This window comes from Myzus persicae, unplaced genomic scaffold, assembly GCF_001856785.1.
Source record: "Myzus persicae strain clone G006 unplaced genomic scaffold, MPER_G0061.0, whole genome shotgun sequence".
NCBI lineage: Eukaryota > Metazoa > Arthropoda > Insecta > Hemiptera > Aphididae > Myzus > Myzus persicae.
The window spans coordinates 1,560,936-1,579,175 of record NW_019104044.1 but is presented as its reverse complement, the minus strand read 5'-3'; the positions used below and the strand labels follow the sequence as shown (position 1 = coordinate 1,579,175).

The 18,240-nt window shown below is 27.1% G+C and overlaps 2 protein-coding genes across 4 annotated transcripts; one reads left to right on the top strand and one right to left on the bottom strand.

Moving 5' to 3' along the window:
• The first annotated feature begins 659 nt into the window (after positions 1 to 659).
• LOC111037944 (dystrophin-like) lies at positions 660 to 17,595 on the top strand. 3 transcript variants are annotated; one of them, XM_022320816.1, is made up of 10 exons: positions 665 to 1,166; positions 1,232 to 1,437; positions 7,323 to 7,524; positions 7,769 to 8,015; positions 8,099 to 8,210; positions 9,555 to 9,718; positions 9,798 to 9,922; positions 13,973 to 14,071; positions 15,992 to 16,106; positions 16,965 to 17,595. In XM_022320816.1, the coding sequence occupies exons 2-10, from the start codon at positions 1,305 to 1,307 to the stop codon at positions 17,586 to 17,588; spliced, it is 1,821 nt and encodes a 606-aa protein (XP_022176508.1). In that variant the 5' UTR covers positions 665 to 1,166; positions 1,232 to 1,304; the 3' UTR covers positions 17,589 to 17,595. The 3 variants fall into 3 exon arrangements, with proteins under 3 accessions (XP_022176509.1, XP_022176508.1, XP_022176507.1); XM_022320815.1 differs by having other exon boundaries at positions 665 to 1,437; XM_022320817.1 differs by lacking the exon at positions 13,973 to 14,071 and having other exon boundaries at positions 660 to 1,437.
• Positions 3,067 to 4,353, bottom strand: LOC111037945 (prolactin regulatory element-binding protein). Its single transcript, XM_022320818.1, has one exon. It carries the CDS (start codon positions 4,251 to 4,253, stop codon positions 3,108 to 3,110), a length of 1,146 nt encoding a protein of 381 aa, XP_022176510.1. The 5' UTR covers positions 4,254 to 4,353; the 3' UTR covers positions 3,067 to 3,107.
• Positions 17,596 to 18,240: the final 645 nt, after the last annotated feature.

Sequence of the window (18,240 nt, the reverse complement as noted above, 5' to 3'; positions counted from 1 at the left end):
TGACTAGTGGGTACCTAGTATCAATGCCGGTTTGAGTACCGGATGCTGTTAATCGCACTAAAAGAGACTTAATCCACTTAGGTCTTAGAGTGGCTTAGACTTTTAAAGTGTACCTAGTACCTACTACCTACCTACCTAACTATAGGCTATACTGCTATAGACAGTTATGTAGATAGATAAAGACGTTATCGACTTATCAAAATCATAAATAGATTGATTGTATTATAGGAACAAAATTTCTTGAGCTAATATTTTGACTTCTGCAAATTAAGTTTAGGTAATGTAAAAATGTACTTATATAATGTATAAAATACATGTACCAAAAATTAATAACATTTTGGAGTTTTAGAAAAAATTCACTAGAAACTCCAAATCTGATCAAAATACAAAAAATGACAAAATATTCGTCTAAGTTTTCAATTGCCCGGTGTGTGAAACGAATTTTGTATATCTAACCTACCCAGGATCATGACTAAATAAATTTATTTGGTCATATTGTGTACCTACATTATATACTTGAAAAGCGTTGCTCCCATAGACATAAAAATATTATTGTGTCTATGGTTGCTCCAGACTTAACAGCGATTTTGGCAGTGACCTCTAGCGGAATCATTTAATACGACTAGCCGTTGTTTTATTTTTCACGTCCATGACGTACGCAGGTGGCTTATGGGGCGACAAGTGCAGTTTCACAACAGTAATAATAATAATATTAGGTAATAACGTTGTCAAAATTTCAAACATTGCCGTTCTTATCAGTCGTCTATAACCGTTAAAAATTGTAAATTGGAATACAGCCGATTAGGAATTTAGGATCTCGTATAGTTATATAGTCGTATTCTCGTGATATATTATTGATATTCTTCTTTAATCTATGATATTGATATAGCCGGTTCGCGGTTTTCTGTGAATTGTAATGCCGCACGCCCGTACTCGTTATGCAGTACCTACCTACTTAGTATTCGTCAACCGTACGGATATTTGAATATCGTGTTTTCCGTGTCCGATGGTCTCAGCGTCCTCGATCTCCATTGTCGTTGACCGTTGTAAATTGTAATACCCACCCGTGGATGTCGAACCCTACCGGACGTGAACGAATCGAACAACAGGTACTTCCGACCGAACTTTGATTATAGACATTGATCCATTCGGCGGCCGCGAACCAGGTAGGTTTTCATAACGTTTTTCGTCCCACTCGTCCGCAGACTAGTGATCACAGGCATACCGTTAGTTGCCAGTTAGTTGTCCAATTTGGTGGCTCCGTAACTTTCAATTCTTTCTGGTTTGCAAAGTAGTTGTACGCAATGACTAAAATATCAACAAACGTGTCAGATGTGTACGATCGCATGTCGGAGTCTTTGAACGGCTACAACAACATCAAGTATATGCCGTATCGCATTGCCCTGAAATTGACTGTCTTGCAAAAATACACAAGCCGTAAGTCCACATTTCTGTATATACCTATTGCCTACTCCTGTTACTAATAGTGATGTGATAGTAGTGTCCGCAGATTAAGATATAATATCAGTTTATATACTTATATCTTAGTCTATGGTTTTATCCACCCATACTATTTGTGAATTATTGATTTAACAGTACCTACCTACTTGAAGAGTAGTAGGTACAACTTTTTCAATCATATTCAATACTTTTAAATTATAAGTGTGGATTTTCAAACTAGTTTTTATTATATACCTACGTTTAAATTATGAGTCACCCATTGTATTACAGTTATAAATATTAGGTAGGTAGGTACCTATACATGAAACTTGAGGTACTTACATAATTATTTGTTAGTTTTTTTTACAGGTTTTACTTGTAGATACCTAGTATTACTTGTCTTAAGATATACTAAATGTATTGTGTACTTTCAAAAATGAATCTTATAAATAAGGATATAAATGATTTAACTCTACATTTATCCATATTAAATTAACAAAATAAGATAGGTACCTAAATACAAATGTATTTAGTGCTACTTATAATCAGAAAACATTTTTATACAAGTACAATTTTAACCAGAATTATGACCTTACATGTAGATATTTGTTTTAAATTTAAATGTACTAATTATGAATAGGCAAGTAGATAAATACTCTTTTAATTAAATACTGATATTTTAATTTAAGTCAATCTAGGTAAATGCATTCTAAGTAGGTACTCACTTAAATTAATTCATTTAAATTTTTATGATGAAGTAACCTTTTACAGTTTCCAGTACCTACTTATATAAATATTTTTAATTATTAGGTGCCTACTAATATAAGAAGTATTTATAAAATAATTAATTAACTATCAATATTATATCAAGATATTTTTGATTAGATACCTATCTTTAAATATGTAATATCAATGATAATCTTTAACATTTTTGTTTATTATTACACTATATTCAGAATAAGAATGGTATCAGGCAGCAACCGGTTTTTATCCTGCGACGGTCAGATGCTAAATTGTAGGTACCTATCAGTTAATTTAAAACTAAATATTTCAGTTAAGTTCATATTATATCCTGATGGGTCCTATCACTCATTAATAGAGGGTGCAGGGTTTAAACAAATTGACTAGGTAGCTCTTATATTTTATTTCTTTTTATAATTTATTATTCATAAAGGTCTCATTTTTTTTAGAATGTAAATATTTTAAATAAAAATTGTTATCCAGAAAATAGTTTAGATCGGTGAATTAATAACTAGGTATTACAACAATGCAATTTATGATTGGCCAATAATTACTATTAATAACATTAAATTGTCATTTGTAATAATTAGAAACCGAGTAGAAACCTATTATAATGTTTATAATTATACAAGTTGGACTCAATTTGGTCAAAACCTAACAATGGTTGTTCGTATAACATAAATATAGATATAAATATTTATAAAATTAATAAAATATGTACAAGTTGTTGATTAAAAATTCACTTTAACTCTATTTTACCTATACTTTTACATTGTTTGAATTTAATTTATCTAGTTAAAAGTAGGGTATAAGTAATTAATAAATAATTAATACTTAAAAGTATAATTTATTATATGAGCATAATTTTTAAAGATTTTTAATCATAACAAATATTATACACCTAAGTAATGAGTTATAATGTTTAATTACAAGATAAAAATAATAAAATAAAATAGTAGTAGAATGAAATGTATTATAATGAGCATTTTCCAATACGGGACTAATTGTATAGATGGTACATTATGAAGGCACACACGGTTGTCTACTGATATTGATAATACTGCTGCTTTCATATCTGGCATTAAATCTCTATTCAAAAATTCTAGGCCCGTAACAAACATAGCATGAACTTGTTTAACATTATAAATCATTTTTAAGTTACTTGCTTCATGTATGCTAACACTTCCCGAGTACATTGTACCAACAGCAATATATAGTCCATCTTGACGCACTGCTAATGCTGATGTAGGCTCAGTAAACAACAACTCATAAATTATTTTATTATTTTCCGACCATCTTTGTAAGTAAGATTTTTGTTTAGGACCATTTGCAATTGTATAAATGTTATAAATCAGTTTGTTTTCAATTACACCAAATTTACATCTTTTGAATATTTGTTTAGCATTATCTGGGTCTGGATGAATAAGTGCTGAACGTACATTAGTAACAGTATTCCAATGATAAGCTTTTCCATCTTTTGCAACACTTACTATAAATTTTCCATCAGAACTTATATCTATGTCATCGATTTCTTTAGTATGACATTTGTATTCTTTTAATGGTTTAGTATCTTTTGATTTATTTATTGGAAAGTTCCAAAGTCGAATGCATCCATCGGTACCTCCAGTCACCATGAAATTTCCATCATTGTTAATTTTCACAATCCTTTGTAAGGGTTCATCTTCACTGAAGTCTGTTAATAATGAATCTCCTGTTGTTACTTTAAAATTAATTTCTTTCCCTGCTTTACCATCATGAAATGTTGGTTCTATTATGATATCAGCCATATATTGTCGACATCTATCATTTTCATTTGCCGCAATATAAACTGTACTGCCTCTTATATTTGTACAACAGTTCATAATTACATTTGGACCACTATCGTAACGAAATACTTTTGTCATTGATATTGTTTTACCATCTCTATTTAGTTTGAATACTTCAAATCCATTAGCTATGCCAGTTTTGCTAGAACCGCCACCACCAGCAACCAGTATATAGTTCTTGAGGAATGTTTGAATTGAATACATTGGCAGATTTGTTGTAGTGACCACTTGAGACATGCTTCCCATATTTATAAATTGTTAATTTAATAATTTGAATATATTTCAAGAAATTCAAAATTTTAGTATTTACTATTTTAGCTTTGATAGTTTGATGTCACAATGTTATTGTTTTTATCATTATATTTTGATAAGAAGAGCAGTGCTAACATTTTAGAAGTACTTAATGTTTTAATAATAATTGTCTTGAAATAATGTTTGTAATAATTTTTTTGTTTTGAAAAACAAAAATAATATAGTTATCAAAATATTAAGAAATTTAAAATAGAATAATTTGTTATACATTTATATTTTATAATGAACAGATGAACTGATGTACCCACCTCTTAATGTTTTGCTAGTACCTACTGCCTTCTACTTAATAGCTATATCGTAAATGCAATATCTTGAACATTCTATTTTACTCCAGAACATTCAAATATTTTCCTTGAAAATACATATTATTTAAATATAATAATTTTAGAGCATTGCTTAAAAAAATGACTGCTTAATTTAAAGGCAAATATTAATTTTACCATAATGTTATAACAATATTAATAATATTGATAATTTATATAGCATATACTATACAGAGTGTGCATACTTGGTAGTGTCTGTACTCCACTCTGAATCCAGCTACATAAATATATTAGTAAATTACTAATAGTATAGGTAATAACTAAAGACCGGATTTAGCATATTATGCATATTCATATTTTTATAAGCTATTACATGCAGTAAATGGATTTTCATCAATCATAGTTAAACAAATAATGTTACAAATTTTTATTTTGCATATTTTTGCATATTTTGGGTACAAGTGCATATTTTCCATAAAAATGCATGTTTTTGCATATTACGTATATATTTAAATATTTTTATTTAATTTTATAACTGTATGTACCATTATTATACACAAATTTGTTCAAAACACAAAAATTGAAAATATTTTAAAAAATATAATAGGCAGATTGTATACTGATTTTCCCGTCGTATAGTTTTATCTTATCTAACATTATCAAGTTATCGACTATCGTTTATTTATACTACAGAACACAGACTGACAGACTAACGACTGTAGTTCGAAGTGTACATTCGGCAATAGTCAACGACGTCAACGTAGTTCTAAATAAACACATATTAATTTTATATAACATTGTTTGTGTTTTTAAATTACAATGCCAATAATGTCAGAATATAGAATAATGCCAATAATATCATGCCAAAATGGCCAGAGGGAGGTAATGACGAAAAAGTTTTGTTGATGTTATCCGATGCAGCCCCATAATATATGGTTAAGGCTGCCAAAAATTTAAAACCATTTTATTCCAATCTTATTCATGTGACTTGTTCTGCTCACGGGATTCTTCGGATTGCAGAAAATATTATGGATATTTTTCATGAAATAAACGATTTAATTAACAACGGAAAAAAGATTTTTTTGAAAGCTCCTTATAGAATTCAATTATATCATGAAATGCTACCTAATAAACCATTACCGCCCCAACCTATAATAACACGATGGGGTGCTTGGTTAGAATCAGCAATATTTTATGCAGATAATTTCGAAAATTTTAAAAATGTTATACAAAGCCTACCAGAAGACGATGTAAAAAGCATTAAAAACTGTAAGCAAATTCTAACTAAATCAAATATAATTAACGATTTAACTTATATTAAAACAAATTTTTCGGTTATTGTTGAAAGTATTAAAAAGCTTGAGACTTCAGGTTTGCTACTCATAAATGCTTTAGAAATATTTGAACAAGTTACAAATGCTATCAATAATCTTTCAGAAAATGAAAATAGCGTATTAATTAAAAAAAAATGTTCCGACATTATTAAAAAAAACAAAGGCCTGCTAATTTTAAAAGAAATTTCTAAAATACACCAAGGTGAGAATGTTGACTTAAGTTCTTCTATCAAACACTTTTCCCCGGAAATGTTGTCAAGTTTTAAATATGCACCCATAACAAGTGTTGATGTGGAACGAAGTTTTTCTGCATACAAACATATTGTCACAAATCGCCGTCATAATTTAACTGAGATCAATATGGAACATATTATTGTTACTTATTGTTTTTCCAATAACAAATAAATTATATATTTTTTATCACAATCATAAATTCATAAAATATATTGTATATAATATTGTAGTTTATTATTTTTTTTTCATCATAAATGTTTTGATTTTATAAATTGTCCATAAATAAAAAGCTGTAATAGGTAATAAAAATTTATTTTGCATGTTTTGTGATATTTAAGTGCATATTTTCGTCATAAATGTTTTGATTTTATAATTTTACCATAAATAAAAAGCTGTAATAATCAAAAATTATTTTGCATGTTTTATGATTTTTAAGTGCATATTCAGAACTTTTTAAGTGCATATTTGCATGCATATTTTAACATTTTAAATGCATATAAATCCGGTCTTTAGTAATAACTAATAAGGTATGATCATTTTTGGATGTACAATCATACAATAGTTTGAATATAATTACATTTTTAACATGTTGAATAAGTAAATAATTGTTCCCAAAAAACATGTAGGTATTACCTATACTTTGTAAGTATCCAATAAATGTAGTCTTAGAATTTAAATTTATTAATTAGGTTGTTTAGATTTAATTGATAAATTTTAGAATAATAAGATGAAAAAAGAGTTTTTTTTTTATTTTAAAATTTTTATGTAGGACTATATTATAGGAGTATGAACTATGCAAGTATATCTAGGAGTCCATATCAAATTGACAAATTGACTTTTTCATTAAAACAATATTAATTACGAATTAGATACCTACCTTAACGGTGATATTATTTTTCCCTACATTTTTATTTTATTTATTTGGTATAAAATAGCTACCTATTTCTTTTTTAAATTTAAGTTTTTTATTTTTATACCAAGTTTCCAACATATTGTGTTCCACCATATATTAATAATTGATTTTATTGCATTTTACTATCCACTACATAACTTTTAAACTGAAAATCTTTATTATAGATACCCTTACTTGGCTTACTTTAAGCTGTATTATTTTATTGTAATTGTGTAACTAAGCAAATACCAATTTTTAATAATCTTTCTTTATATTTTAGTGGATAAAGTGTCATTGTATGTTATAAATGGTGTTTATGAACAGCATAAAGGAAAAAACCTGAATCTCATCGATAAAGTTGTGTTGGATGATATTGTATCTGATATCTATTTTGCGGTCCAAAAAGAGCACTCAGGCTTATCCTTTGATGGAGAAATAGTATCTAACGTTTTAGTTCAGTTGTTGGGACAAATATTTTCAAAGTGAGTTTTAATACATTCATATATTTATACATTGTACATATTTGTGATTTAAATACATTTTATTATTATTGATTTATGAAGTTGTGTTGTTATATTTTATGTTTAATTATTGTGTATAGTGAACATTAATATAAAATAATTATATTACACGATATGCATCTCTACTAAACATTTAATTCTTAATTTGAAATGTATTGGCTTACAATAATTAATAATACTTTATGTTATTTAAAATATTTTTCAGGTATACAAATAAACAAATCAACTTGAGGTCTGCTCTTAATGTCATAGCTTGTTTATCATGTGATAGACTTCGTGTACGATTGGGTTATATGTTCCAGTTAAATTGTCTTAACAATGAACTTGGTTTAACAAAAGAATGTTTTAGAAATTTTTTAAGGGATCTCAGTTTATTACTGAACTTTCTTTCAGAAAAAAGTGTGTTTGAGTCCTCCTCCATTAACAATATTATTGTTAATTGCTTCCAAAATGTAAATAATGAATCATTAAAAAAAAAAAAAAAAATGGTTTAAGTGATAATATGTAATATATTATTGTTTTATTTAATTTTTAGTTAAACAACCCAAACTATATGACCGAAGCTGAATTCATGCAATGGTTTATGACTGAGCCGCCAGTATTAGAATGGTTACAAATATTGTATAGAATAAAAATGGCAGAAAATGGTAAGGTTAATCATGTTTTAGTCAAAATACATGCATATTTTAAAGTCTGATATCAATAAACTAAGTGGTTTATTATAAGAATCTGAATAAAAGTTGACTTTTGATTCACATAATATGAGACACAAATTATTTTTGTATACAAATACCAAACTGGTAGTGTTTAAGATCTGTTATGTTGTTATACATTTTCATTTTAAAATTATAAATACCTACATTCAACTTTAAAACTAAGTCTGTAATGTATTTGTATATTCATAGACATAGTTTCCATGTCAAGCCACTAGCAATGGCCAGACATGTGCATTTAAATAAACTCAAAACTAGATATAGTATATTGTAGATAAAAAAAAATATTATACCTACTTTACCTACTTGTCACATATTGTCATGTATGTATGTATTATTGTGTTGTCTCCATCTTATAAACCTTAAATATATCAAATCTTAGTTCAGCAGTTTCAATTTTGTGTAATTAGCTTAAATAGAATGAGTTGACCTATAATCGAACTAAAAAGTAAGAACATTATCTGTATTCTCTCTTTTTTTTATGATGTTTTAATTTTGAAGTAAGTGATGAGTATGTAAAATATTAATTTTTAAGTATGTTCATAGCGACATAACTCGATAATTAAGTTAGGTATCTTTAAGTTTACTGTTTTATCGAATCGAACCTAAAAATAGTAAGACAGAGACAACACATTCAGGTATGACTCACTTAAAGCTGTTAGAGCTAGCTATTTATTAAAGGCTGTTGAAAGCGGGTGGTTTTTTCATGCATTTAGACCAATAAGCAGAAGAAAAATAAATATATACTTTCAGATGTCCTATTTTAATGTTCAAAAAATATTTGAATTTAGTCGCTCCTTGTCTGTGTTTTGTAGGAAATGTATTATTTTTTTTAGTGTTGCTAAAGTAGTAGTTGGTTAAAAAAAATTAAAAATTAAATTTGGTCCTATTCTAATTTAACAATATAACAAATCAAAAATCCATTTCATACATAACTTAGCAAAGAGAATAAGGAATTCAAGTATGTTTTCAAAATTAAAATCAGGCTTTTAGTACTGGGTGAATTTTTCTTTTCTCTTAGGGATAATCATGTTGAAACTTTTTTGTTTGCAAAATATTGTGACTTGTGACTGTACTTAATTACGTTATGGATTTCCAAGAATCTTAGCTGTAGTTTATCTTCTATTACATAAAGCATTCAAGAAACTCACTCATACTTATGATCAGTCACTACACACACAGTCACACTTCACTTATGATTGTTACAGAATATTGCCTAAATCCAAAAATGGCTATTGTTGGCTCTGACACCATTAATAAAAACAATTTTTTTTTCAGTCAATCATGAAGTGAACTGTAAAGTTTGCAAATTACCTGTGAAAGGTTTACGCTATTTTTGTCTAAAATGTGTAAATTATAATCAATGCCAAAACTGTTTTTTGATTGGCGCCATTAACAAAAAACATAAATTAAAACATGCTATGCAAGAATATTGTTGGCTGGTTTGTATTTTACATTATACTTCTTAAAAGAAACCTTATCAATAAAGAGTTTAAAGTTTAATCTGATTGCAATTTTTAGGAAACACCCCAACAGTTATACACACAATACTTAAAATCCTATTTAGGAAGAATTTTTGGTTTAACATCAAAAATTAGGTATCTTCCTGTTGAGATGCCTATTGATGTTATTGAAACAAAACAAAAGTAAATACAATTTATATATTATACATTTAATAAACTATTACTTAATATCTAATCTTATTTATAGAATTCACTTCTTTAAAGGATAATAAATTATGAATAAATTACTATACTCTATTCCACTAGAGAACATGCCTCCACCCGACCAAAATCGGGTTTTCTGCTCATTTCCTAGCTACACCCTGCCATTGGGAAACCAGTTTCAATAGCAAGGTGAAGTGAGAAGATGTGCAGATGTGCAGATCTGGCATGTTCTCTGATGGAACAGGATATATACAACTATTCATTGTCAAACACATAGAGATTGGTACATAAATATTAATAATTAATATACATGGTAATAGTGCATGAGTATTTGCATATTGTAACATATTTAAAAAAAAATGTGTAATAAGTTATAACTGAATTAAAATTCAATGTTTTTATATTTCCAACAGTATTCTTAAATTATTTTTGATATTTTTTGAGATTGTTTTTTCTCCTTTGATTTTCTATTGCTTGAAACAATTGGTCTTGTTATAATCATATTTCTATAATCGTCTTGTGAATAATCTATTGTTATTCTGTTGGCAGGCTAAAAATGTAATTTACATGATAAGTAAGTGGTGAACACAGATATTTTCATTAGGAAGGGCTATAACAAAAATATATGTATGTATATAATGTATATATATATATATATATATCAAAATATTTTCAAAATTTTATTCATTTTTATAAATCTATACATATTAGTAGTAAAAATCCCGTGTGTGCACCACTGAGTAATTAAGACACTTGGATATTAATTTATTATACAAGTTTCAAACTGAATCTAAATACATATGTATGTCTTACAATATTTAACCTAAAAATACATGAAACATAATTGTATTATAATCATTAACCAACCTTACGCTTTTTACCTTGACTAGGGTTTACTTAATTACGAAACGATATATTCACGAAACACTCCGAAGCCTATCAATAAACCGACTAACCCTAATACGTATACTGTACATAATATGGATAACATTAATGACTATTGATATTGATAAATTTGTAATCGCAATAACCCAAATTTATGGGAAATTTGTAGAATTCGTTTTCATGTTTATTTTAATCTACGACATAAACTAGCGTAATTTACGTATTATAAATGGCTGTCCTGATTAATGAGGTTCTACTGTACTCATAAGTCATAACTTTGGTTAAACATTTTTTAAAAATTGCTGTGATAATTTTGTTCACATAAATTAAAAAGCTGCATTCTTTTTATTGAATTATTACATTATCATTAGTAGTTGTGTAATTTACTGTCTATTTATGTAATATTACTACACTTCTAATCTATAGTAATCTATTTAGTATTTACTTCAATTTTCACTAAATATTTTTATGTCATATGATTATTAGTGATTTTAACTATTCAAGTATTATTAATAGGTAAAAATATTCAGAGAACATTTAAAGTTAATTGTTAAAGTTGTACCTATGAAAAAAAGAATTATCATACATAAATGTATTATAATATATATGTCATAGTCACTTCATGAGATCATATAAAGTTATCTATTTCATTTCATTGAATCAACTTTTTCACACTGTATCAAATAAGAAAATATTTTATGAAATAGTCATTCCAATTTGACATCATGTTATTTTTTTTCACATTGACTTTATAAAATAACATTTGCCGCCCACATTTATTATCATTATTATTTATTTCCAAAATTGACAAACCTGTTTAATACCATATGCCATTTTCTACATATACTTACATCATATACTTTTAAGTTATATTTATTTAAAGGTTAGTTATACATTATCATATTTAATATTATGTTACTTTTATGTCTTATTAAATTTACACACAAAAATGCTATTTCATTTTATTTATTTAAAAAAAAAAGTTTATAGAAGTATATCATAATTTGATTAGATTTTCATTTTTTAATATGGACACTAAGTCATGACTGTTATATTATATTCTAATGTAGATAGTTTCATACAAATAGTTATCGATTATCAAATAGTTTAATAATATCTATGCATGAACCTAATTTTTAAAATCTGTAGATTCTATTGTTTTTGATTAGAGATAGGCCGGTTTATGTCTGGGTCCTAAAATTTTGCTTTTGGGTATCGATATCAGTTCCAATACTGATTCTTTTTTTTTAAACATTATTAAATAAGAATATAACAAAATAATTCATTTTAAAGAACTTTTTTAGTATGAATTATATTATGAACATTAATAATAACATCAAACAGTGTTACCCCCCCCCCCCCCCCCCCCCCCCAAAAAAAAAAAAAAAAAACTGAAGATAACTGGTACTAATAAATTATCAATCTAAAACCAATAATTATCCTTCCCTTCGATTCTCATAGAACCGGGAACTAGAACTGGCCCACAACTAGTATTGATATAATGGCATATTTTAAGTGTATAGTTGTTGTATCAACCATACTGTACTTTCACAAATTAATTTTTTTCTTTTTCTTTCGCGTTTTAATTCTGGAAATATTCAAAATGCCATAAAAATAATTAATTTTGTGAAACTGTTCAAGTGGTATCAGTAGGCTAGGGGCCTATAAACGTGCATGTTAATAATTTAGATTAACATATGCTTGTTTAAAGGTATGGTACTATAGGGTAATATTTAGTAGTTGTCATAATTCATTGTCCCGCTTAAAATGCCTTAAATAAATACAAATTAAAACAAACTACATAATAAATAATTTTAAAATTGTTGGCATTTATATAGTATAAATTTAATATGGATTCCAAATAAATTTAAATTAATTAGTAAAAAGTTAAAGATTTATTTAAACCAACAATTGTTTAAGTATTATTAATTATTATATATTATATTAATGTTTAATAATAGTTAGTTAAAAACTATAATAATATTGTATTATATTATATTATAATTTGTTTATTATTTATGAAATACTAGATAAAACATATTTTGTTGTTTCAATTTTTTAACATTATTTGATAAAAACTGTTTAGGAAAATTTTTTGGTTTTTAACATAAAACAAAATTTACATAAATTAAACAAATAAACAATAATATTTAAGTTTTTTTTTTGTATTTATATAAGAATAATAAAATTTACTTTAATGATTGAATAACTTAGTAAAACTCACTGATCGTAAAATATTTTGCTGTAGAACATACTGATTTATTTCTTCATATTCTTGCCGGTTATTATAAGTACCAGATACAATTGAATTTGTTTGCACATAAATTAAATTATCCTATTGTGTAAAAAAAAAATCAACAATTATGCACTTTCAAAAAAATTGATCTAAAATATGCTTACCATAATACAAATGTTTACTAAAATTATTTTTATATTAAATCTGAAATTAAGATTGAATGATATATTATTATGTTGTAGACAAAAATTATTTTAACAGTAGTATAACTATTAGAAATAACTAAGCTTACTAGTTGGCCCATCTAAAGATATTGATTCAATTTTAAGCTGGTTCCTTTAATTTATCTTATTTATTGCACTTAACAAGACAAGGTCATTGGTAATAATAAATAATAATTGATAGCACAAGTGTAGTATTAAGTTATTAAATATAGTATACTTATGAAAATTATTCTAATTGTCCAGTTAAATTATTTTTAATTGTTTTGATTTGTTAATATATATTTTTTACATTTATATTATATTTTAATCATTATCTACATTTTTTAATTCAATAAAAAAATGTATTCATTATGGTAAAGGTAATTTCAAATTAAAAAAAAAGCTTTTACTACCATACCATTAGTCTCTTTAAATTTATTATGAGTTGTTGATATTGTTTTTTAGTTGTACTACTTAAATGATTATTTTTAACACTCAAGATTACATAAATTGTCTTGTTTTTACTCATTTAAAGTACTTTTACATTGGTAATTCATAAATGCAAACACATCCAATCTTGTAAATAAATAATTTTTAATGGTTGTCAAGTATGATTTTTGAACACTTAATAAAGCATGTATGTGCTTAAATACTTTACTTTCACATGGTGTCCTTTATATTAAACTTTTTTTCAATTTTTTTTAGTGCTAAGGAATTCAGTAGTATCTCAATTGATTCCATCACAGTGAAATCACCTCGTCAAGAATTGCAGAGTGTTATATCACAAATAGAAAGAGAAAATAGGTACAGAAATATTATATTAGTTAATTAATTTTTAATATGGTAAATATATTAGATTAAACAGAAAATTTCATACATTTAAAAATAACTTTATCCATTAAATTACTATTGTGTTAATATTATTAGTAACTAAAATGAATTATCAAATATTTAATTGGAATAGATAGTTCTCAAATATTTTAAACATAATAAAATGGTTATAACTTTCATGTTGAAATAATGCTAATTATAATTTTAAAATTTTAAAATTTTGATGTTTATTTTCTATCAATTATGTTATTTACGTTAACATTTTTAAGTTCTAAAATGTATGGATTGGATCAGTGATGGTCTAGAATTTTCATAAGGTTGTTATCTCCAATGTAAATGTATACTATAATAGTATATACGAATTAAAATATAGTTATAGTAATAAAAAACAATTACATTCAATCATTGAATATGGTCAATGCATAACATATACTAATAAAGGAAGGAAGTGTTATATCCCCCAAACACCTTGCGTATTCCACTGCATTGAACTGTATAAAATAAGTTGCTTATCTTACTATCAAGATTTTTGGTCTGTTTTGAATTAATATTGTTTAACTATTAAACTTTCACTTTGTAATAATTAAATTACTTCAATAGTTTGTTAACAATAAACAATTTTACTATAGTAGTTAGTTATTTGTATTGGAAAAAAAACCATTTGAAAACAGTTTCATTAAATTACTATTAATTTAATAAACACGGAAGTTTTTACAACTTGTTTTAGTATTTATACACTTCTAAGACATACTATCTACATATTTTATCAAAGATAACCACCGCGTATATTGTATAATTTTGTTTGATCTTTTTATTATTTTAGTAATTAAACTATTTACAGGTCAAATGTTAAAATAATAAAAAGGTGAATCGTTAATAGTTCCAACCATACAGTCTAAATGTACTAAAACATAAAATAACTGAAATGAAATGGTTATTTCATAAGACAGTCATGGAAATATATGATATCTTCTTTAATATGAATAATAAATAGGTCAAATTCAAAGTTTTATAATATCATTAAATTAAAATATATTATAGGTAGGTATTTTTTTATGATTACGGAATCTAGAAAAATATATCAATGATTACAAAATAATAATTACCTATATTTTCCAAATAATACTTAAAATATGGTATGTCTTTATTCCCAACTGAATTATAACTTATAATTCTATGTTTGAAGCCATGATGAATTGTCATGTATTTTAACAATGATCTGTTTCTTACACCTAGTTGAATGAATTAATAAAATAAAATAAAAATAAAAATAAAATAAAATTATGCCTTAAGAATTTTCTATCTGATTCAGATAGTGGTCAGACTCAGGGCCCTTAGTTTTTTCCCCCTCTTAGAAGATATATTATGTGGTAAATATATCTAATAATTTTGAGGTATTTATGAGTAATCGAAAAAAAAACATTAATGTGATTGAAAAATTTGTTTCTGAAAAACAGTGCCAATCATCACTGTAATTAATACAATTCTAAATTGTATAAATATATTTAAGTAATCTATTCATCATAATTATAAATTAATATTAATATGAAATGTGATAACTTCTGTATTATATAATATTATGTGTTTTTATAAAATAAAGCATGAATAAAAATATTTTTTTATCTTGTTAATATTAAAGTGTAAATATGCCTGGAAACTACAAAAGGTCGCATCACCCTGATATTATTTTTATAATAATTATGTAATCGTTGTATTCTGAATAGAAGTTCTTATTACAACTTCTATTACAGAGTACAATAGTATATATTTATTTTGTTCATTCGTCTTAAATAATTTTATTTTAATGTCTTTAAAATCTAGTGTGATTGTGAATTACATGTTTATGTTATAGATTATTAAACTTATAAATAATAAACTTGTAATGTATTTCAGACTGTTGGAGATTGAAGTTAATACGTTGAAACGAGGTGATTCTCAGTTTGAAGCGTTTTTAGACCAACACCGGAGCAAAATCGAAAGACAGTTGATACGTCTAAAACAATTAAAGGTTAACAGTTAACATATTAATATATTATAAAATAAATAAATCTATATATAAAGGAAAGTGTTCTCCTGATTCATAATCAACGCAGAGTTGAACCTATTAAAATGATTGACTTGAAATTTCGAGGGTGGATTAACATTATAAATTAAGGATTTTTCAAAATTTTGATTTAACAGGGCTTAAATCGGCAAAAATTAAGCACCCATATGACTCACAAAAGGCAGGTAGCTGGAAACCCACAGGCCACCGGGCCGTACAATATTTATTTTATTTATTTATAAAAGTTCTAAACGGGCTAAGCCCAATGTTTACAAGATAGAACAAAAACCATGAGGTTTCAAAGTATAGTTTTTTTTTCTGTATAGGTATACAATTTGCACGTTTATTTTAATTAATAACCAATTTTCAGCCAAATTTCTTTATTTTTAGTAACCTAACCTAACCAGTAGATATTAGTTTGGTCCGGTTAAAAAAATCATCAAAATGTACACTGTTTAAATGGGCAACTCTTGCTTCGAGATTATAATTATACATACACTGTCGAGCCCCACCGCTCCTTTTTTTTTTACTTAGCTCGTGGCGCTGGATAATATTCGTTATCTGTATACGAATGAACTGTAAAACAAGTGGGTTGTGTTGCCGTTAGGTAATTACAGTGAGCATAAAGGCACTGCAAATGATTTGTAGAAAAAAAAACTCGTCAGTGCTGTTGCCAATTTATGGATGATAAAAGATAATAATAATATTATTGCATTTGTCGACATTTGCAATAATGCATTATAGCCTTATACTCAGAGTATTATTACATATTGAGTATAAGGTCTATGATTATAGCTTAACATGTGTCTATGTACATTATAGAACCATTTGAGTGGTACGTTTGGACGTGGAAAGATGAAGCGTATGCAGAGCACGCCGCTCATCATGTCGAGGCCTGACCGCAAGGGTGACGGAATCGCTGCCGTCAACCTAAGTCCAATATTTTCTGCCGAGGCGTCGTCGCGTGCAGTGCACAGCTGCACTGGTCTGGATGCACTCAGCACGTTGTACGGCGAGAGGACGGCCGGAGAAGGTTTGGCCGCCGAGCCGAACGAGTTTTCTTACTGGTTGGGCCCGAAAATCGCCGCCGCCAACAACCGAGAATTGGAAGGAACTTACATCGAAAAACCTGACCAAATCGACAAAGAAAACCACTCTGCGGTGGCCGCTGCCGTGTCAGCCAGATCCGAGCCCGAACCGTCACCGTCGGTCTTATCTGACATCCTGAACAGGCCGTCAGGTGGTGGTGGTAGTGGAGGTGGCGGCGGTGGTGGTGGCGGGCCCAAGTCTCCTGATAAAATTTCCATTACGGTCAACAAACAGTCTTCGGTGTGGCTCAACGCCAGTAGAGACTATGCCAGAGAGCCAACTGACGACAAGGACATGGACGAATTGCACACCGAACTAGATAAGATTTTGGACCAGTTACAGAAACTCGTGACTTAGATGAAAATTAAAACAATTAACGTTTAGTTTTTTCCTATTAAATTTAATTCCGCACACTATAATATTGTATAATGTGTATACATTTATTATACTTTGCATGATAACGTATTACTATATTTAGAATAATTTTATTTATTTGTATATTATTATAAGAGCACATATTTTTAAAGTGGATTGCAATACTCAAAAAATACATATTTTGCTATTATATTTTTATAAAATTCATAAAGCTATATTTTGTTTCTATAATACAATAATTGTATTAAGGTATTCCTATATTTTTTTAGATGCGTTCCTATTTATTGCACTTGACATTTAAAAGTTTAAGTGTTATTGTAAATTCCTCACAGAGCTTTACCCCACACTACTGCAATTATATAACCTTATAAGTTGTAAATCTACAATAATCGATACTTGAAAACTTTTTGTACACTTAACACACTTCATATTAATGATAAAAACAAAATATATACCTATAAAACTCACGAAGGTTTACCAGTAAATAGTAATACACAGTCCGCCAAGCTGTACATCTAAATAGTACATTTTGATGTGACCCATTGACTAAAAATTGTTCGTAATCAATCCATTTGCCTGTAATGTGTATTTTAATGCTAATCGTCTAACAGTTATAAGGAATATGTAATAATTT